Genomic DNA, 22609 nt, shown 5'->3' with positions numbered 1-22609 from the left:
GTCGTGTAGAAGCACGGATTCAACTCTGCATCGGGGGCAGTGTAAACAGGTAACATGGGTTGATGTGCCCTGGGACCCATTTGAAGCAGTTTAATAGCTGGTGCTTGGACATAATCTTATCTCTAAGCACTGGCCTGGGACTTGATTCCAGTGACATCACCTTCCCGGGGTGCGGTCGCTGCTGTGATGATTCACATTGGCAAATTAATTTCAGCTAATAGGATCGACCACAGAGTTGTAAATAATTATTAACTTGAACAGTAGATTATGCTGTATATGTTTATATAGGTAAACAACCGGTTCTTGGTTAGCTGAAAAATGAACGACAAGCCCCAGCGCACACAAAACAGGCTGCCTAACTACACTAAAACTGCTGGGTGAGAAGTATATGACCAATAAGCTATGGTATAATATCTCCTTATTCCCCAGAATAGCGCGGAGGACAAGATTCTGAGAAAGTACAGTGCTGCGGACAGAGCAGAGGAAGTGACATCAACATGGCATTAAATTACAGAGATGGCTTATATAATGCTGCGTACCATGACTCAGAGACCCTGGAGATTGACAGAGGGTATGTCCACACCAATGGGGAAATGTACATGCTTTTATGTGCTATATGTGGATTTTATATAATATATTTATATATAAAGACTTAATAAAAAAGATAATGGTGACATAAGAACGTAATCACACACATGCTATCTCTGTATGCTGTTTCTTTCATTCTTTCATTCTACTGAGTAAATTTAGTAAAGCGTCAGATTATGTATTTTATTTTATAGGATTGGTTGCTATTAGCGACATCACCTTTTTAAATGATTAGATTTAGTTAATTTACCACTACACCTTCATTGTGCACAGTACATCTTCACTGAGTGCATCTTTACTTCACACAATACAACTTGCTTGTATTCCCAATTACTAATATGGGTACTTATGTAATATCTGGACTCCCGTTTGTCTTATGAGACCGCGTCCCCTCGCGGGGCTCGCTGCGCTCACCACGCTTCGGGCACGGTGGCTCGCTGCGCTCGCCACACTATATAAAATCAACTCCAAGCGTAGTTGGATAGTAGGGGTATGAAAAAATGGGGTGCATTTAACATGGGAGTCCAGATAATACATAAGTACCCTAAAATGTATTTCCACACACAGATGTAGCCACGCTCATTGTTGATGCACCACTTGCAATGTGTAACTCCCATGGCAATTGGCACAATCCTGTTGTAGTGAGCGTGCATCTAATCCGGGTGCCATTTTCGCTCTACAAACGAGAAGAGCGGTGGCAATCCGGCAACATCTGTAGTACACTGTATAACCGCACATCACAATGTGTTTCCGCGGCATAGCACACTGTAAGCCCACAAACCACAATATATTTCCATATAGCACCTTGTATTCCCACACAGCACTCCATAGTTCCATATACCATATGTGTTACACCATAGCACACCGTATTCCCATATGCTCCACTGTACTCTCAAGCGCATACTAGTACTACCACAAATGGTTGCACCACAATTTTTGCCCTCCCCCTAAAAAAGATAGTGCTCCCTATTAATCAAAATTTGTCTGTAGTAGTAACCATACAGATAAAACTAAGTTTGCATTTCCCATATATAGCAAAGTAATATATATTGCTCACTATGTATTTGTAATTAAAATTGACACCTTTAGTCTAATCAAATATGACTAGTGTAATAAATAATATTTGCTGTTTTTAGTTTAATAAAAGTAATGTAGTTGGCACACACTCAACCCTACAGGATAAAATCAGACTGGAAATATGGGTTTTAACAACTACATCCCTTTTAGTATACTAAAGGCGGAAGCTATTATTTATTACACTATTAATGTATAACTTGGGATAATTTGATATAGTTATCCCAAATATGTAATTTATGTATTCAACTTGTTTAGGTTAGTTTATTAAGTACAGCATACAGTAGGCAGATTGGCTTGTAACTGGTACTTACACGTAAATACATTTCAGCATACATTAAGGCTAAAATAGTTTAGAGATATGCGCATGTCCAGTCATTTATACATAAAGGGCCTGGTTGAGAGTTGAACATAAATTAGTTTGCGGCACATAAAATGTGATTTTTAAGCAGCATTTTGACTCATCATTTTCTTACTATGGCCTCCATACATTAAATATCACACAAGTTTGGTGTATGTTTTGTGCTGTTGTTGTTGTTGATGATGATGATGATGATGGTAGATTCATACTTGAAAAGGAGCTATATATACTCTGGTATATATACTCTGGATTTAAAGTTTCAGTTCTCTTAAGGTATGATCCACTCAAAACACAGCAGCAGAATCATAAGTGTACAGACACATTTTTGCATGAATATAGCAATCACAGTTTTACATCCAGCTCTAAATCTGGTACAAAGATAGCAATTTTATCACTATGGTCCTATGCTAAACTAAATATACAGTATATTGATTTACAATTACGGCTCATAGATGTATTCGCTAACTGATGAGTCATCTGGCGATGAATCTATGAGGCAGATCTAACAATGGCTGATATTCTTGTTTTCATTTGCTGTGAATGTTAGTAAAAAAAAAAAAGCACCATGTAACATAGTAACATAGTAATTAACGGCTGAAAATAGACACATACCTCCCAACAGTCCCGATTTTAGTGGGACAGTCCCGATTATCAGGGCCTGTCCCGCTGTCCCACCCGCGGGCGGCAGTGTCCCGCGGTGTGGGGGGGCTGTTGGGAGTCCCCCCTGTCAGCTGCTAAGCAGCGGGGAATAAACGCTGTGCGCATGCGCACAGCGTCTATTCCCGCAGCCAGGGGGCTGGGGGCATGGCTAGAGGCTCACAGAGCCTCTGGGTCATGCCCCCATAGCGGCAAAATGGGGGCGTGGCCTCGCGGGAGAGCCATGAGTATAGGCCACGCCCCCCAAAAATTTTGGCGCGCATCAGCATCCCACCTGCTGAGCTGGCAAAGCTGGGAGGTATGTAGACATAAGTACATCGAGTTCAACCTATCTGACTTGTAGCTACTGACTTGAGTAAGTCATATCTACAGGATTCCCCTAGTGGCCAAAAATGCATCCAGTTTTGATTTAAATTCATTAACAGTAATCACCCCCACCGGCAATGAGTTCCAGAATTTTACTGCTCTTATGGTGAAGAATCCTCTTCTTAATTCAGTCCGGAATTTCTTCCAGCTGATTGGCTGGAGCCCTGTTTAACATTCATAATGATTAATAAATAGAATATCCCTCATCTGCCCCTGGTAACTGCTATTACTGGTAAGCCTGCCCAAATTCTTTCAGATACTGTAGCAATATTTTAAAGGGCAAAATAAACCTACTGTAGTTTTGCCTTTTAAATGAATGCTACTTTAAAACAACGGACAGACTCGCTTGGAAACCAATGATGCCCGCAGTTCACAGGCTATTACATTTTCCATTTAGGAGGGTATTTAGTTGGTGCATATTTTTAACCTAGGTGAAAAATCTGCACCTTTTTCTAGTTTTTAGGGCATATTTTGATTCGCCCTGTTCAAATAAAGTGGCAATTTTCTGCCTAGGCAAAAAAATTGTCACGGGCAAAAAACACGTGGATCAGCGAATCCACGTGTATTCACCATTTTAGACACTTTTCGCTCATGCCTTTTCACCCCAAAAAAAGGTGAGAAGTCATTGGTGAAAAAATATTAAAAAATGGGCAAAAACTACCGCAATTGAACACAATAGTGGCAAAATAGTTCTGTTTTGTCTAGGTGAAAAAAACAGGACTAACTGAATACCCCCCCTCAGTCTGATTGTATGTTTATCCTTTTTTAAATCCTTAATCCTTTATGAAAATGTAATACACACCCTTTCTTTTATAGGCTGCAGAGCAGACCCTCCTCTAGACAGAACTCTTCATTCCAACATAACCCATATGTGGAGGATGATGGTGATGGTAGTTATACCGGGGAGGAGAGAGACTGGAGGGGAGGCCAGGGACCACAACTGGAGACAGATTATGATTTGAAGATACCCAGATATACAACTTCAAGGGATGAACCATATAGCATAGGACGCTGTAAGTTAAAACAACATTTTATGTGATATCTTCAGTGTATGTGCACATCCACTTTATTTCTACAAGAGCAGCTTGTAATCACTGTAATTAATTTCTTAATTTATTCATACAACTGGACTTAAGAAAACGACACACAGGGCTTAATTAATGTGTGTAAGTGATTGACAGGTAGTGATGGTTTGGAGGTGTTAACAGGGAGTTTACAGAGAGTGACTGGAGACAGGGCGGATCCAGAACAAAATGACAAAGGTGGGGGGCACAATGACAGAGAAAAAGGAGGGGTTATTTGTGCATGCAATGAGGGGGAGAAGAAGAGTGGGGGTGACAGAGACAGGGGGAGGGAAAGAGGGAGACAGAGATGGAGAGATGGGGAGAGGGGCAGAAGGAGAGGGAAGGAGAGAGAGGGCGAGAAAGGAGGGGGGAGAAAGATAAAGAGGAGGGAGAGAGATAAGGAGGAAGAGAGAGACACAGAGAGGAGGTAGAGAGGGGAGAGAGAAAGAGAGGTGGAAGAGAAAAATAGAGAGAGATGGATAGGAGGGAGATAGGGGGAGATGGGAAGAGAGAGGAGAAGACAGAGGGGGAGGGAGAGAGGGAGAAAGAGATACACAACAAAGAGAGAGAGAGGTGTAGAAGGAGGGGGAGATATGGGGAGAGAAGAGAGTGGGGGGGGGGGATAGAGGCGAAGAGAGATATGATGAGTAGGAAGAGAGATGAAGGGAAAGAGGGGGAGAGAAAGGGGTAGAGAGAGGAAGACAAACAGAGAGATGGAGTGAGGTAGAGAGGTAACGTTGGTGCAAATGTGTGTGGAGCAGCTCCTGAGGGAGAGCGGGTTAGGTATTGTTAAGGGCCAGATTACCCAATGTCCCATGGAGCCCTATGCTGTGGAAGGGCTCACCTTAGGCTTTCAACTCCCGGCTGCCACAAGGGTCAGACCGTGGCTCCGGGCTCCCACATTTGGTCGTCAGGAAGATCAGACCTCGGCCCTAGGCTTCCGCTTTAGGCTGTCAGGTGTCGGCTGCCATGAGGGTCAGACCTTTGCTCCAGGACCTCATGAGAAAGAGCAGCCCCCTATGCGAGAGGCATACCGCGGGTTAGCTGTCTAATTATTAATTTTAAAACCACCTAAACGACAGGGGCGGGGTCTATGTGCCTTGGTTCCCCCCATGATTCCACCACTGGTTGGAGAAACAGATGTGTCAAGATAATTTTCGGGGTCTGCTGTCAGCTGCAAGATACTTACACTTTCCATAAAAAGGGAATTTATAACCAAAATAGGTATATGGCATCTGAAAACATCAAATGAGCCGCATGGCCATATATTTTTCTTTATAATTCTTACTAAAAGGCCCAAGACACTAGGGTTTCAGAGCAAAGTAGCCTGCATATGTACAGCAGTTTGCATGATCAAAGGGAGGAGATAAGTTAAAGGAATGAAGATATTCTCACTGAAGTATAGATAAGGAACCAATTCTGTTATCAAAGCTTGTTCCTGTTCACGATGATGAAAGCAGCCAAACGCTGTTGTTTTAACATTTTCTCAGGAGTCTGGGAAGCTTAATTCAAAACATCCCATAAGAAATGGCCACTGTGACCACAGTTTTTGTATTTGTATTAAATTATTCTTTCCATCTAGTTTATAGCATACTGTACATTCTTACAAAATATAACTGCAATAGGTAAAATGTCCTTAATAATTACCATATATACTCAAGTATAAGCCTACTTTTTCAGAACATTTTTTTATGCTGCAAAAGTCCCCCTCGGCTTATACTCGAGTGAGGGTCCCACTTGAGTCAATGGCAGATATTCAATGCTGTTTGCGAGTGGTGACAGCGAGCAGGGCTTCCTGCTCGCTGTCACCACTCAGCCTGACAGCATTCAACACTGCCTCTGCATCCGCCAATTCCCCCTCACTCCATTTTTTGAGCGAGGGGGAATTGGCGGATGCGGCTCCAGAAGCAGCGAGACCCCCGGCTAAAAACTGTGAGTTTTCTGCAGGGGATGCAGTTAATATGCCGGCGGTCGGGATCCCGGCGCTCAGAATCCCGACGCCGGAATCCCGACCGCCGAAATGCCGACACATTCTCCCTCCTGGGGTGTCCACGACACCCCAGGAGGGAGAATAAATTAGTGTGCCGAGCGTAGCGAGGCACCGGGCCCGCTGCGTGGCGAGCGCAGCGAGCCCACAAGGGGTGGCGATCCACGTCCCCCCCTTGTCAGCATTTCGGCTGTCGGGATTCCGGCGTCGGGATTCTGAACGCCGGGATCCCGACCGCCGGGATTCAATACTGAATCCTTCTGCAGTAGCCGTGGGTCTTGCTGTTTTGGGGAATTCTCGCCGTCCTGTGACGGCGAGGATTTCCCCAGAAGGTTGAATAGAGCGAGCGGCCGGCGCAGGGGTTAAACGGCGCTGTTTAACCCCCTCGCCGGCTGCTCGCTGCGGCATTGAATACAGCACATTACGTTTTCACAGTTTTTTGTTGTAAAATTAGGTGCCTCGGCTTATATCTGGGTCGACTTATACTCAAGTATATACGGTACTTGCTTTACTACTACAAAGTGTCACTTGTTTTCTTTCCTAGATAATCCTGGATTTGAACAGGACCTAAATCAAGGGCCTTCCTATATTGATTTCAGACAGGCTCCTGACAATGCCACTGATGTATCACAGGAAGGTATGGGCAGTGCTATTTTTGTAGGAAAATAGGTTCAGGAACTGTGGGCGGGGCAGAAAGTGGGCGGTAATATGGGAGGAGCTACAAAAGGGGCGGGGCCTTGCATTTAAAAAAGAAAATTCACATAATGTCACACAGATAGAGCTAAAATTCACATAATGCCACACAGATTGAGTCAAAATTCTCATAATGCCACACGGATTGAGCCACAACTCCCGTAATGCCACACGGATTAAGGAAAAATTCACAATAAACACCAGGAATGCGTAATTGCGCGCCGAAGCCGTGCCAAAAATTTACACCATAATGCTTATTACACATTAAGCCACACACCATAATGTCCATTACGTATTATGCCAAACAACGTAATACATATGACAAATTATGCGACATAAGTGCTGCTTACCTACATGCTGTTGCCAGGGGTTCCATGCTCATTGCCATGTGGGTTTACTTGCTCGTTGCCATGTGGGATTACATGCTCGTTGTCATGTGGGATTACATGCTCATTGCCAGGGAAGTTAAATGCTCATTGCCCAGGGGGAGAACATGCTTGTTGCCAGGGGGTTTAAAGCCTTGTTTCCAGGGGATAACATGCTAGATGCCATGGAATATTAAACATTCATTGCCTTGGGGATAAATGCTGTTTGCCAGGGGAAATTTGTATGCTTGTTGCAAAGGGGTAGCCTGGGCATCTCCCAACTACAGTAGCGGGAGCTGACTGGGGACAGCCTGCCATAACATACCAAGCTGTCCAGCTTCCCCAGTCCTTCACCTCACAGTCTCCCCCCGCCTAACAAGAATTTTGACAGCCACGGAGCCGCTGGGACAGAAATTCGCCAGCAGAGAGTACCACTGCAGACAGTACTTGGGAGAGGAATGGAGGCCTCCGACTGCGGTGGTGGGAGCTGCCTGAGGATGACCGGTAGGGACACTCAGCTCCCGGCCGTCACTTACACACACACTGACATGAGTCTGCTGCAGAAGGCTCCTGCCCGCTGTGTACACACACTGACATGAGCTGGTGCTGCTGCGGTAAGCTGGAGGAGGCCTTCCACAGCAGCCTGTAATGGAGATTTGTGTCCCCCTTTAAAAACGAAAAAAAAAACTGACATAAAGAGAATGAGGCAGTGTATGATAGCAGGGAGTGGCAGTGGGTGACATGAGAAAGGGGGACATGGAGAGGCAGTGAGTGATATCAGGCAGAAGGTGACAGGGAGAGGAAATTTGTCCTAACCAGGACTTTAGACAGGTTTACATACAGAGTGACATTTAACTGGATGAAGGAGGGGGCAATTAAACTGAATAGAAAGGGAGGCAGTAAATATGGCAAATGGAGGTGGGAGACTACAAATACAGCATGAGGGTACACTGTGATTGGACTGGCTGGGGGGTTCTAGCAGGGAAACCATTAGATGGGGCAGTGGACCAGTTAAGGAGGGAAGGGGGGGGGGCTAAGCTGGCTGGGTGGGAGACACATTGATAGGTGGTCAATTAAATATTGGGGGACACTGGGGTGGATGGGAAAATGGGGCAGTAATATAGGGGCGGGTAGGTTGAACACTAAGGTGGAGAAGGGCTGATTTGAAAGAGGGGTGGCACTGACTGGGGGGTTCGAAGTGTGGGGCTGAAAGATGGGTGAGTTGCTGGTTGGATGGGAGAAACTAGATGGAGGGGACAGTGGGCTGGAGAAAAGGCAGGCAGTGGGATAGAAGTAATGACCTGGGGATGGTGCTGGTCTTCCATTCCTGGCATACCTGGTCAGTAGCTGTGTTTGAGCAGCCCCTTGCAGGTAGTCTTGCAGGCACTCTCCGTCAGTCTGAGAGGTGAGGAGACGGGCTTCTCTGCGCCTTCCGACAGCTGCTGCCAGTGCTCCCTGTGAGACTAACCACTGGCCGTCCATAACTCACAAGTGGTGCGTGGGTGCACGGTGACGTCACCCGCGCACTAGCCGCAATTCATACTTGGGACCGCTGCAGCCACTGCTGCAGGTTTACAGGTGCCCCCCTCCCCTCCCCCCCCCCAAATCCGACAGTGGCAGCGTCCCCTCCTCCACTCACACCGCTATCCGACTCGGCGGAAGCGGCGTAAAGAGAGGGAGGAGGCAGGTGCTGCTGTACGCAGGCACACACGTAATAATGTGCTGCTGCCCGGCAACAGCCTGTGTCAGCGCTAGGCGCTGCTGGCACCGCGGCAGTCAGTTTCACAGTAACACGGTGACTGTGGTGGGGAGTGAGACCTTTCATGGCGCCATGCAAGGTGATGTAAAATTCATATCTCCCGCTGGACCGCCAGCCAATAGGCGCTCGCGGTCCAGCAGCCACCAGTTGATTGGCTGCTGGATCGCAAGCGCCCATTGGCTAGCGGTCCAGGGTGAGACGTGAATGTTACATATCAGCACGTCTCTCCTGGACCTGGAGTCCGTAAAACAGTGGGCAGGGTAGCGGGGAGCAGGGAGCGGGAAGGCAATGCTGGTGACGGGCGGCCTGGAGCAGGTTCCGGAACGCCGTTCCTGATGACGTCATTTTTTATTTGAACTTCAGGAACGGCGTTCCGGTCCGTTCCGGCCGAAAAATAGCCCTGGGTATGGGTACACGTTAGCCAAGCCTAGATGGAATACACAAAATCATTTTGTTAAAATAACATAACTTAAAAACCAAATAACCATAATGAGAAAAATAAATACATACAGATGTAGCTGTGCTCATTATTGCCTGATCGCCAACGCTCCCGTTTGTTTTGCCAAATTCAAACCCATGGCAAGAAATCGTCATGCTGCAATATTTGACACTACAGTAAATCAATTTCTATGAGCCACTGGAGCGAATGAGATGTACAGTATGCAGGATAGCGCCAGTCGGACGCGGCAATTGTCATGGTAACAAATAGCATGGCTACATCTGTATATAGGAATATGTTGCTGGGAGCAGCACAGTATGATTGCTCTATTAGATAAAAGAGAATTCATAGACATTAACTCTTGTTGATGCAACAATCAGTAAATCAGATTTACTGTGAATGGTAGAACTGTCAGTTCCCAATGCGGTATACTCAAAGATAATGGTTGATACCCAACTAGCAGCAATCACTATAATAATACATAGATTAGGTGAGACGACACCGCTTGTAATATAAGCTACTTTATTGGATTCAACGTTAAAAGCCAGTTGTTGTATTTCAATAACCGTGTACACATGTTTGTTATATAATTCCTTTTATGGTTCATCACCTGATTTTTTAAAGGATATGACAATATTCAGAATATTTTTGCAACCTTAGATATAGATGTGTTTTGTACGTGGCTTAATTTCCCCGGATCATTGTATAAGGCAGTGGTCAGGGAACTCGGTCCTCATTACCCCACGCAGTGCATGTTTTGCAGGTCTCCTCACAGAATCGCAAGTGAAATAATAATAACTCCACCTGCGGACCTTATAAAATGTGTCTGTGAGTAATTAGTACACCTGTGCACCTGCTGGGTTACCAGCAAAACATGCACTGCGTGGTGTAATGAGGACCAAATTCTCGGACCACTGGTATAAGGAATAGAGCATGTACATATATGGCCGGTTCATATGTTTTATCACACCCGATCTCCCATCTAACGTGACGGGAGATCGTATTCAATTTCCTGCTTCTATCAAGCTGTATGCGGCCATTAAAGTCGGGGTTAAGCATAGAGGAAAGGTATACAGTCGTTATGTCGACATACATTGGTTGACTGGCCTTACATCGTCACAGATAAAAGGTCGACATGGTCAACTGGTCGACGCACACATTAGGTCGACATTGGGCAGGTTGACAATCAAAAGGTCCACATGGGTTTTTCACATGTATTTTTTTTTAGCCGACATGTGCCAACTGGCGGTATTACCTGCCTGAAGTATGGCAACCGCAGAGAGCCATGTGAGGGGACCCTGGTACACTGATACAGTGTCCATGCCGACTATGGCATGGAAAGTTGACAGGCAAAAGATCGACATGAGTTTGCGTGTTTTTTTCACCAACATCTGTTGACATGCGGCGTTTCATGCCCTACCATCCACTACATTGTGGTGGGAGAATAAAATAGTTTGTACGAAGGGTACGCGGTACACTTAGACTTAGACATGTCGACTAAGTCAACAACTGGGACAAATAAACGTAAAAACTCCATGTCAACCTTTTGACTGTCGATCTGACAATGTTGACCTAATGCTTGTGTCCACCTTTTCACCTTGTGGACCTTAGACATGTAGACCTTTTGTCTGTGTAGACCTTCAGTGGTCGACCCAATGTATGTCGACCTTAATTTGGTCGACCCAATAACCCATACCCAGAGGCAAACCCTGACCAAACTAATGGGTGTGACGTGAATTGTGCTGTTTGCCAAACAGGTGACTTTTCGTGTATTTTAGCTCTCCACCCCTGGGGGCTGCAAGCTGAAATGACAGCGTCAGGTAGCCAAAGGCTCCCAAATGGAGCTACATTTGAATAACTCAGTTTCATCCAGTGGACAGTGACAACATTGCGATTACATTCACTGTAGCATTTAAATGTCCATAAAGGTTGCCTAGGAGATTTATTTTCCATGGAAGTAATAAACTAGTCAAATTCTTGTGTCTCTGTTACCTAGTTACAGGTTAATTAGACACATACTGTATTCTAGAGCAGGATATCATGAATATATCCTTTTACATGCTATCAATTTTACCATGTACCTCCACTGAACTTAATAATAGGGTATAGCTGCTGACCTGGTAATAAATGTAAAACATCATAGAAAGATGTCTGGAAGGAAGAAACAAACAATCAATCATTGTTCCAGGCAGTAGATCTGACGCATCATACTGTATCACCACAACTACAAAACACACTCAGATCCTCCCTATGACATTACAGCATCCGGGACGGTGTAATGGTTAGCATTACTGCCTCACAGTGCTGAGGTCATCGGTTCAGTACCCACCATGGCCCCAACTGTGCAGAATTTGTATATTCTCCCCGTTTTTGCGTGGGTTTCCTCCGGGTACTCCGGTTTCCTCCCACAATCCAAAAATATACTGGTAGGTTAATTGGCTCCCAACAAAATTAACCTAGAATGTCTGTGTGTGCGTGTACATGTGGTAGGGAATATAGATTGTAAGCTCCACTGGGGCAGGAACTGATGTGAATGTTCAAATATTCTCTGTAAAGCGCTGCGGAATCTGTGTGCGCTATATAAGAAACTGTTCATAAATAAATAATAAATCAACAGATGTTCAGAAGAATTGTCTCAACTTTAAAGCAATGTGGTCAAAACAGGCTCCAACTGCAACTGTCCTGAAGTTCACAATAAGATTCCCATTCCAGTAGATCACTGCATGGTCCCCACAGCTGCAGGACAGCTCACTCCAAATACTGAGTATATAATGTCATTAGCCACGGACTTTCCCCAGAATTAGATCACCATTATCTTCTGATTATTGACATACCACCTGCAGATCCCAATAAGAAATAGTAAGGCATCAGTATAATCAGTATCATGAAAGTTCCATAGCAGCATGATGAAAGAGCTAAGCCTTCCCCTCTGTGTAGTATATGTACTACAGTGTCTAGATACACAGTAATGTTTCTAAAATAGTTGTTCTTTTTCTTTAGATATTAAGATTTGTTAAGCCAAACATTGGTTACTGTTAAAACTGTTCTTCTGTTCTGTAAAGGGATACATAGACGGTCGAAACGGCAGGCTACACTTCCAACACAGCTGCTGATCCCCTCACCCATCTCCAATCTTGACCCCTCCCTGGATAAAGAGTTTGATTACAGTAAAAGACAAGGTAACTTCTATGATCAATAACAAAGATACCCCAGTAAACAAAATATGCTAAATAAAAGAGCTGCATGCTATTGATAGGGGAAGCTCAGGTGATACAGTTGGAGGGCTGGAGGTACTCAAGTTCAAGTACAGTACCACCTAAACCTGTGGTAGGCAAGATGTCAACCGGTTTAGGATATTGACCTCAAAAAGTTCCTTTGTGTGTGCATTAAAGTAAATGTGACAATATTCTCTGATTTTATCTTCTGTCTTTAAGTAAATACCTTTCTCTAGGTGACTGTCAGTATCTATGCCCACAACTACATTCTTCCAAACTTTCCCATTTTGATGGGACAGTCCCAAGTTTAGGGGACTGTCCCATTATTGGGACATTGCCTAAATTTGCATGGGGTTGAAAGGTAAACCCTTGCTGTGTACAGTGAAGTGGAATAAAGGTGGTTTTATATACAGGGTGGCTGTCTAGCACTGAGGCAGATCACAATCCAAACATGCTGGGCCACACCATGTGTCCGAGGGGTAGATGTATGAACCACTGAAGCTAGCTGTGTACCTTCAAACTTTAGATTTCTAATGTATGAAAGTATACAGCTAGCTTCATTGGTTTTTTGATGGCTCTTTTCTTGCTCTCACTATCTTCCATTCTTCCATACATCCTCTCTTATAGAAAGGTCTGATAAGAAAGTAATGCATTTCTATATATAGATCAGAGAGTAAAGGGAGTGGTGCACACGGAGAAAGTGCTGGGAGGGGGAAGTGTACACCCATATACGAGGACAATGGTGGTCCTATAGATTGTGTAACTGTGCTTTGTAGGCACTGTTACAGAATGTACAGAAACCTTATAATGTAACTATATTTCTTTACAATTACTAATTCAATCATATGAGAAGCCATTAAAAAGCTGATTTATTGTGCCATTAAAACAGCATATATCATATATATATAGCATATATCAGTAATTAAAACAACAGGAAATAGAAGCTCAGTATAAATGTTACAATTAAATTCTGATCCTATCGGCATATCAATGTGTTATATTCACAGGACATATGGAGCTAGCATCCTATTGTAGACAATGGCCTGGTACAATTCAGCCCACTTGGATTCTTCCTGCTTTTTTATATTCAGGTTGTAAAGAGGAAAGAAAGGTCTCTAAGTATCCTTGTTTTCTTTCCTGTCCAAGGCTGAATATTGTCTTTGATTTCAATTTCACCCCTCCTTCCCTGTAAAATATCTATATAATACATACTAGCAACATTTACCTCTGTGTATGCACAAAGGTTAACCCCTTCAGTGGTGTTTTTTTTAAGGGAGCGCTCCCTTAAAAAAACAACTGCTGTCTCCCCGGGTCTGGGCAGCGCCGCTGAATCGTCAATCATCCGCTGCCCGGCCCTGCACCCCGTCCCTAAATGCGGCGAGCCAGCCTGGGCATTAAGGCATAGCCCAGAATATTCTCGGGATTGCCAGTGAAGAGGTTAAGGCCCACACACACTGGGAGATTTTGAGCTGAAAATAGCTCGGTTTTGTCTTTTGAGCTGTCCAGTTTTGAGCTGTCCCACCTTTCGTAATAATATACAATTTGAGTCTGATTCTGTCTTTGTGTTATCTGACCTTATAAGAAAGTAAGAGAAGATGAATTAATGTAATACCCCTTTCACATTGCACTTGTAAGCCGTTATATTGCCGTTTTTTCAGCATTTTTAAATGGTACCAGCTGCAATGTGAAAGGTTCCCAGTCAATTTACCGGTTACAGAATACCAGCATTTGAAAATGTTTTATAATTTTTTATTTTATTTATTTATTTATTTACTTATTTATTTGTTTCTCTTCTAGTTTAAGTTGTAGTTTATGTTTGCTTTGTGAAAAAATAATAAAAAATTACTCAATTAAAAAAAAAAAAAGCAGGATCCTACACGGTTCTGAGCCTTTTCTCCTGCAGTTTGAACTACACATGATAATCTGCACAAGGGTCATTGGTTGTCTCCCTGCATGTTGTCAACGCCCACAAGCAGGAAGTGCACAACGTAGTTTTACTGCAAAGAAGCCATTTTTTATGGGTGAAATGGGTTGAATGTGAAAGGTACAAAAATGGTATTGAAACAGTAATATACTGGTTACAACATGCAATGTGAAAGGGTTTAACTGGCTTTTGACCCGTTTTATGAAACGTTTACAAAAACGGGTTGAAAGCAGGGTTGCAATGTGAAAGCAGTATAATTTATCAGCCATACCACAACTATTAGTTCCATTACTTGTGCAGAAGACAGAACACCTGCCAGTGTAATCAGCTTCATTATGGCTGCATTTATTATTATTATTATTATTATTTACTATTATTACGCCATGAGACAGATCTAGTACAAAGATGCATATGTGCAGCACATACTTTTTGAGCTGTGCGATGAGATGCCCTGTGCATAATGTATGTTGTATAATCGGCAAAATTGTTTCAAGATTTTTACATCTCCTAAGTAAAATTTTATGTTATATACATTTTTAATAGTTTACAAGTGTCTGTAATATCAGATTTGTTTTTATTCCTTTTTTCCCCCCATTTAAATAGAACAGGAAAAGCTTATCACAAAACTGGTGGAAATGTCATCTGCTGACATAGCTAAAGAAGTCCAGAAGCTTCCGATGTGTCTGAATAAAAAACGTGACCTGAGGTAATGGCCAAAGACTATAACAAATAGTACATCTGGGATGGTCTGCCTCCGACAGTAAGCTCTCTTATACAGTATTAATTTGTTTTCTTTAGTGCAGCACTCTGCCTTTTATGGTTGTACCCTAGATGGGTTTGGAGATATTTTGCTGTGCTTAGTCTGGTAATTAACTTAAAAAAATGATTGACATGCACTGTGTAATTTTTTTTTTTTGAGTTAAAGAAAACTAATTAATTTATCTAAACCCACGGAATAGTCACCAGTAAGTGCGGCAGCTAGCCCTTGAGTTTCATTGCCCAGGTACAACCCACCAGAAAAAAAAAAAAAAAGCCAAAAAACAGGTCTACCCTTTATAAACTGTCATTCAGGTAAATTAGAGGGTGACAGGATGTGTAAGGTGGAATTATAGGCAAGATGTTCTAGTTACAAAATAGTAATTTCAATGCCTATTAAGTTTTTTTATTGTATTGTTCTGTCCTTTAGGCATTGTTTTTAATGATGGAATTAATTACATTGATACATAACTTTCCACAGGAACATTGTCATGATACAGAAACAGAAATCTTCCAAAGACGTTTTCCGTATGGACTGTTGCGCCGGATGTCTTTGTAGTGTTAACTTAGTAGGTGGAATGTTTTGTGTTTTTTTTCTATGTAGGGGAAGGCGGACAAGATATCACATCATACACAGGGAACAAGATACAGGGTCTGATGTATAATGATTGTAGCATACGTGGGGTACATGCACCCCTTAATGTCAAATCACTTAGGGGGGAGGGGGGTGGGGGTAATTGAGAAGGGAAAATGAACACTTATCCACAAAGGAACGACTTACACTAATATTTAAATAAAACACATATATAAAAAAATTTCACACATCGCATAAAACACAAGGGGGGAAATTTACTAAAGGAAATTTGTAAAAAATAGGTGTATTTGTATCCAGAAATACACTTATTTTTGACATTTACAATCCCGAAAATACGGCAATCCGTATTCGTATTGATATCAATATGAATAGCCGTATTTTCGGTATAGTAAATGTCAAAAATAAGTGTATTTCTGGATACAAATACACCTATTTTTTTACAAAATTCCTCGTATCTCAAGCTAAATGTATATAGTACCTAGGCCTAGGTTTGAAGCGGGAAGTATAAAAGATGAAAAAGAGATCTTTGATGTCAAATGTTAAGTGTAATACTTTGTATACAGTATTTTTGTTTTTGTTTATGTACGTCTTTCCCTGAATTATAATAAAAAGAGATTTAAAAATAGTAAATTGTAATAATTCACAGTAAGGGCACATTTTTCCATAGACCACAAATATTCCTGCTGAATGATTATGTGATGTCATAGAACGTGCTGAGTATAGGCTATGAAGCTATGTGAGTACACATTAGACTAAGCTGCAAACAATGGGATGTCCGCAATGATTTCCCTTGAACTGGCTGGAACTCCCTGGCAAACAATACAGTGCACACAAACGATATGGTTCAGTGGCCGCATCCAGGAGTATGCTGTCGCTGATGATATACTGTAGGCAGGATCCTACTGCATGTACCAACAACAGAGGCACATGCATAATGGCTGCAATGTATATGTGCTAAGGTACCTTTGCGCAAAGCCAGTTGCATCTCCTAACCATTTTTTGGGGAGAGTCTTGGCACATACATATAAAGTGGGATGCGGTCATTTGGTCTACTGCATTATGGTCGACAGTCATTAGGTCGAATCCATTAGGTCGACATGCTAAAAGGTCGACATGACTCTAGGTCGACATGGGAAAAGGTCGACATGATTCTAGTTCGAAAGGTCATTAGTTCGACAGGTCATTAGTTCGACAAGGTCATTAGTTTGACATTGTCTATGTCGACATTCACAAGGTCGACATGGAGTTTTTCACTGTTTTTTGAGCCAACATGTGCCGACAGGCGGTATTTCATGCCCTACCATCCACTAGGGCGTGGTGGGAGAATAAAATAGTGTGCCGAGCGTAGCGAGGCACCGTGCCCGACGCATTGCGAGCGCAGCGAGCGATGCGAGGGGATGCAGTGCACTTTAAACTGTGTCCATGTCGACTGTGTTGACATTCAGGTAAAAAAACAGTGAAAAACCCCATGTCGACCTTGTGAATGTCGACATAGACAATGTCGAACTAATGACCTTGTCGAACTAATGACCTGTCGAACTAATGACCTTTCGACCTAGAATCATGTCGACCTTTTCCCATGTCGACCTAGAGTCATGTCGACCTTTTAGCATGTCGACCTAATGGATTCGACCTAATGACTTTCGACCATAATGCAATAGACCAAATGATCCCAACCCTATAAAACATGGCGCCAGCGTTGCAGCTCCCCTGTCCATTCTGCGTGGCCATGTTGGCACTTATGGAGTTATTGACCCTCGCATTTGCATTGTTGTTGCAGCGGAGTACGCAGTTGCTGAGAATGTTGCAATGGCTAAGGTGGGTGTCTCTGTACAAGAAAAGTGGCTGCTGCTTCGGCATTGTAACCACAACTTTATGTGATTGAGCAGTCTTTGTACACCAGTCAGCGGTGGAATCTCTGGATAGTTACATGTAAACATAAAATACCAACCAGTATAGCAGGTCATAAAGGGATTGTGGGATGGAGAAATATTAATTTGACTTCCTCTCCCCTTTAAGTTTTCTATTAGAAAGAAAAAAAAAACATTACCGTTTCGTGAAAGCCCACACATGAGAACCAAAACAGGTTGTAATTAATAAATAGTAATGTATGAGTATATCCTGCAGCACTACATTATGTTAACCCCTTTCTCTCTGGTACATTTTTACTCCACAGCCTTTCCGGAGATTCAAGCAGGGGACATCAGATGTCTTTGAGGCATTGCAGCTTTGGCATGGCACCATGAAAGTCATAGGAGGGAAGTTTGGAACCAGCATTCTATCTTACTTCATTTTCCTCAAGTGGCTGCTGATGTTCAACATCTTTTCCTTTGTGGTGAACTTCAGTTTTATAACCATCCCACAGTTTTTTGACATGGGTCCTAACAATGTGTCATTTACTGGTCTAGAGCTACTTACAGGAGCGGTAAGTGTGAAGCGTAACAGTTAATTTTAGTAAGTATCATTTACGAAGTACAGATATATTTTAACAAACATTTTATATTTTGAACAACACATTTGCACAACATTACATAAGTGACAAATTAATGGCAACTGTTGATGGCAGTAATCCCAAAGTTTTTGAAAACCCTGTATATTCAATTTATGTCATTGTTTTAGAATAAATGTGGCTGATTCTAAGCAATGACATAGATTAAAATACCAGAACGGTGCATGCTTATCTCACTATCTACTTCTTCACTATTCTTTGGAATTCTATTGAAGATAGGTTGTTGCTATGGGCAACCAGTCAGATAATATTAATTATTTTCTAGAAGGTGCTAAATAAATAAATAAGAAGTAGATTCCGATTGGTTGCTATGGGGAACATCCCATCTTTAATAGGACTCCCACATTAGTAAATAACCCCCTTTCTCCTCTCCCTAAACACTGCTTTCTGCATGCACCTGTTGGAATGTTCATCGTTAGTTTTCTGCCATCGATGGAAAGTAATTATGGCACCATTAATTGCGGGATGCACTCCAGCCAATTAGCAGTGCTTCCTCAGCTGCCAGTCAGTCTGTCTAGAACGTGGCACTACAATGTGGCATAATGTGAATTGGAGCACTACAATGTGGTATAATGTGAATGGCAGGAACTACAATGTGGCATGGAACCAGACTTAGAGATGTACATAACCTGATGGTTTACGTATATCTCCGGTGCAGCATGTCAGGGAGTGGCACTGCCTGCAATTCCAGAAAATGGGTGCTACCCAGATTTCTAGGGTTAGTGAACACAGTGTCGGGGTTAGGATCTAAGAATGAACTGAGTGTTTGGGGAGGGGGGGGGCAGGGGGAGTAGGTGGAAGTGTACTTACCTGACCCATTGAGATTTCCTCTATCGTGATGACAGCTTTGGTATTCTGACCCCTGACATTCCCACCGCTGGTCATCCGTATGTATTCTGGTGTAACCTCCCTTTCCGATGTCTACCCTAATAAATGGTGCTGCTCTGAAAAAAAACATTGTCAAGAGATAATCTAGTAATAAATGATGGAGAATTGACTCGTCCATGAGCGCTGCTTGGCCTTTGTACTTAGAAACTAATATATTTAAACTTAATCTATGATTTAATAGGTTTCATAGGTGTTGGATGTTCTATTTAGTAAAAATGTTACATTACTATTTCAGTAACAACAAATATTATTTGCAGTATACAGTGTCAACAGCAACTTGACTTGCTTGCTGGGCTGCGAGCGTTTGGAGCCCAGCGAGCAGGTAAACTCCGCCCCACTGAGTTCCCAACCCCAGCTTCTCTGCACGGCTGCGAACGTGTGGACACGGGGGAACATCACTCACCATCAAATGATTCCCCCCCTGCTCGCAAGCGCCGAGTACGTCTAGCCTTACTCGGTGCTGCGAAGCCCATGGGGAGAACACTAGCGCAAGATAGTTAGAGTATATAAAGGTGGTTATAATAAAATATAAGAATAATACAAATAAAAATATGTTAATAACCTACAGATTCTCAGTTCTACCAGCAGAACTCTCAAAGGCATCACACATCTAAGCATTACCAGGAACACAATATTTTTTTTTCCAGGTACTGCAAGTCTCAAAAGACTCTCATGAAGCCATACTACATACCTCCCAACATGACCCTCTCCTGGAGGGACACAATGCTGTTTCTGGACTTCCATCTGAATGAATAACTGCCATCACCTGTGGTGAAGCACCTTTCTTATCAGTTACCTGTTCGGCACAGGTGATGGTAATCATACATTCAGAGGAAAGTCCAGAAACAGAGCATTGTGTCCCTCCTGGAGAGGGTCATGTTGGGAGGTATGCATACTACAGTACATTAGGCACACATTACTGTTATCACTCAACTACATAAAGTAAATTGTCCAGTATCTTCACAGAGTAACCAACAGCTATTGGGATCCATTATCCTAGGGCACAGGTTCTCAAAGTCAGTCCTCCGGACCCCACACAGTGCATGTTTTGCATGTCTTCTCACAGAATTAAGTGAAATAATTAGCTCCACCTGTGGATCTTTAAAAAAGAGTCAGTCAGTAATGAGTGCACCTGTGCACCTGCCGGGTGACCTGGAAATGTGAACCGTGTTGGGGCCTGCGGACAGAGTTTGAGAACCACTGTCCTAGGCTGATGCACATTCTACAACAATTGCTACCCTGAACAATACTGAATTTCTTCACTGGAAAATGCCATCCTGCAGTTCACACGTTGTCATTATTTTTATAATTACACACAGCCCTGGCTCAAATGATACAATTTCTAAAAAGCATTGTTTTTATTTACTAAATAAAATACAATATTTGGCACATTATGGGGTTTATTTACTAAGATGGGAGTTCTAGAGTTCTATTGAAGATGTGATGTTACAATTGTCAACCAATCAGATTCTATCTATTATCTTCTAGATCAGGCATGTCCAAACTATGGCCCTCTAGCTCTTGTGAAACAACACATCCAAGCATGCCTTGCCATAGTTTTAGCATTACCTAATTGCAAAATCATGGCAAGGCATGATGGGACTTGTAGTTTTACAACAGCTGGTGGCTGTTCTAGAATGTTGTAAATAAATAATTTCTAGGCAAAGGTATCAAAATATACTTTCTACACAACCTTAGTTAAGTATATACATTAGCTAAAGTTTTAAGTCCAAAAAGGGACGTTACAATAAATTCCTGCTTCCCTTTTCAGGGCTATTTTGCAAACACGGTTTTGTACTATGGATTTCACACAAATGGCACCATCAGGAAGGAAGCCAATCTAGCACCATACAACATGCAGCTGGCATATATATTCACTATTGGATTGTATCTGGCAACTTGTTTCCTGATTCTGCTCTTCAGGTAATGTGACTTGTTCTGCAAAACATCCAAAGTTTATTTCATTGTACAAAGAAAAGGGGATTTTACAAGGACAAGAAAAACTTATAAAATACTAGTACAGGTTGAGTATCCCGTATCCAAAATGCTCAAGCTCATGCTCAATTTTGGATAACGGATTATTCCGTATTTCAGAATATTTGAATATTTCAATGATGTATCTTGCGTTTATGCTGTATAAACACATCAAACACATGAAATGCACACAAATATATTTTTATTTGTTCAAAAAACAAGGTTTCAAAACATGAAACAAAATGTGTGTACTATCTCAGATATTGAATATGAATGCCAAGCAATCATTTTCTTGTACATATATAATGTCAGTTACATATGTCCTCAGTAGTGCTGTTACAAATGTCCCCAGTGAGTTTCTGGAATGTATGGTTTTCGGAATAATTCGGATAACGGATATTCGGATACGGGATACTCAACCTGTATTTGTATAGCAAATATAGCACTTGCACTTAGGGGTGTGGTATAGGGCTCCGACAGTGGGGATCCCGACAGTCAGTATCCCACGTCGGGATCCCGACTGCCGGTGCTCCGACAGGGGGGTGAGCGCAAAGCAGCCCCTTGCGGGCTTGCTGTGCTCGCCACGCTGCGGGCCCGGTGGCTTGCTACACTTGCCACAGGTTATATTCTCCCTCTATGGGGGTCGTAGATCCCCACAAGGGAGAATATCCCCTGTGTGTCGAAGTCGGAGCACCGGCAGTCGTGATCCCCACTGTCGGACCGTCATCCGGACCCGCACTTAGAGACTTTTCTTGAGAAAAATAGTCTGCGTACTGAGGTGCAGGGAATCAAAATCATGTACTGTACTGGCGCGTTTGCCTTTTATAATATTGCTGTTTTAAAAATAGACAGTTGAATCTTTGAAATTTGGTGAGTTGGAAAACCTGCAGCTAAAAATTTACTTTCTCACTTTTGTAAAGTTTTTGCAGCTTTTAGAAAAAATGTGTCAGGTTATCAACATTTCACCATGCAATCTATATTGTTTGTGACCTGGCTCTCTTATCAGTTTATCTGAGAATAATTGTGGGATTATGGCTGAAATACAGGCACACTCCCAAATGATGAAATGATTAGTTTAATGGTATAACTCACTGTGTAGTAAACAACATGCTGTGTATTTAACAGATTCCGAGATCCAGCTCTGTCCCTCTCCTTGCACATGATTATAACAGTACTTTGCCCCTATAATTTACAGGAATACATTGATTACACATCATTGTCAGTAGGGATGGAAATCCTGGGCATTTTTTCAATCCCGAGGTCCAGGATTGAATAATGCTCAATCCCAGGATTCCTGGGATCCCGGGATTGGCATTCCTAATAGAATAAAAAAAACGCCCATCCCCCCCACACCGGCGGCCCCGCACATTTACTTACATTGAGTGTGCGGACGGT

General features: G+C 42.7%; 1 protein-coding gene across 5 annotated transcripts in view; it reads left to right on the top strand.

The window, feature by feature from the left end:
- TMC5 (transmembrane channel like 5) overlaps positions 1 to 22609 on the top strand; it is a 103664-nt gene that overhangs the window by 42211 nt on the left and 38844 nt on the right. For 4 of the 5 annotated variants that reach the window (XM_083153270.1, XM_083153268.1, XM_083153269.1 and 1 more), the window contains 8 exons: positions 430 to 571; positions 3863 to 4059; positions 6642 to 6734; positions 12416 to 12532; positions 15096 to 15198; positions 15730 to 15817; positions 18020 to 18268; positions 21012 to 21163. In XM_083153270.1, the coding sequence (XP_083009396.1) occupies positions 498 to 571; positions 3863 to 4059; positions 6642 to 6734; positions 12416 to 12532; positions 15096 to 15198; positions 15730 to 15817; positions 18020 to 18268; positions 21012 to 21163 (1073 nt within the window). In that variant the 5' untranslated portion in view covers positions 430 to 497. The remainder of the gene's footprint in view (positions 1 to 429; positions 572 to 3862; positions 4060 to 6641; positions 6735 to 12415; positions 12533 to 15095; positions 15199 to 15729; positions 15818 to 18019; positions 18269 to 21011; positions 21164 to 22609) is intronic. The other variant, XM_083153271.1, reaches the window with a different exon arrangement.

Source organism: Crinia signifera, chromosome 7 (genome assembly GCF_055691185.1).
Source record: "Crinia signifera chromosome 7, ASM5569118v1, whole genome shotgun sequence".
Classification (NCBI taxonomy): domain Eukaryota; kingdom Metazoa; phylum Chordata; class Amphibia; order Anura; family Myobatrachidae; genus Crinia; species Crinia signifera.
The sequence above is the reverse complement of the archived record's forward strand: the minus strand, read 5'-3'. Positions and strand labels throughout refer to the sequence as shown.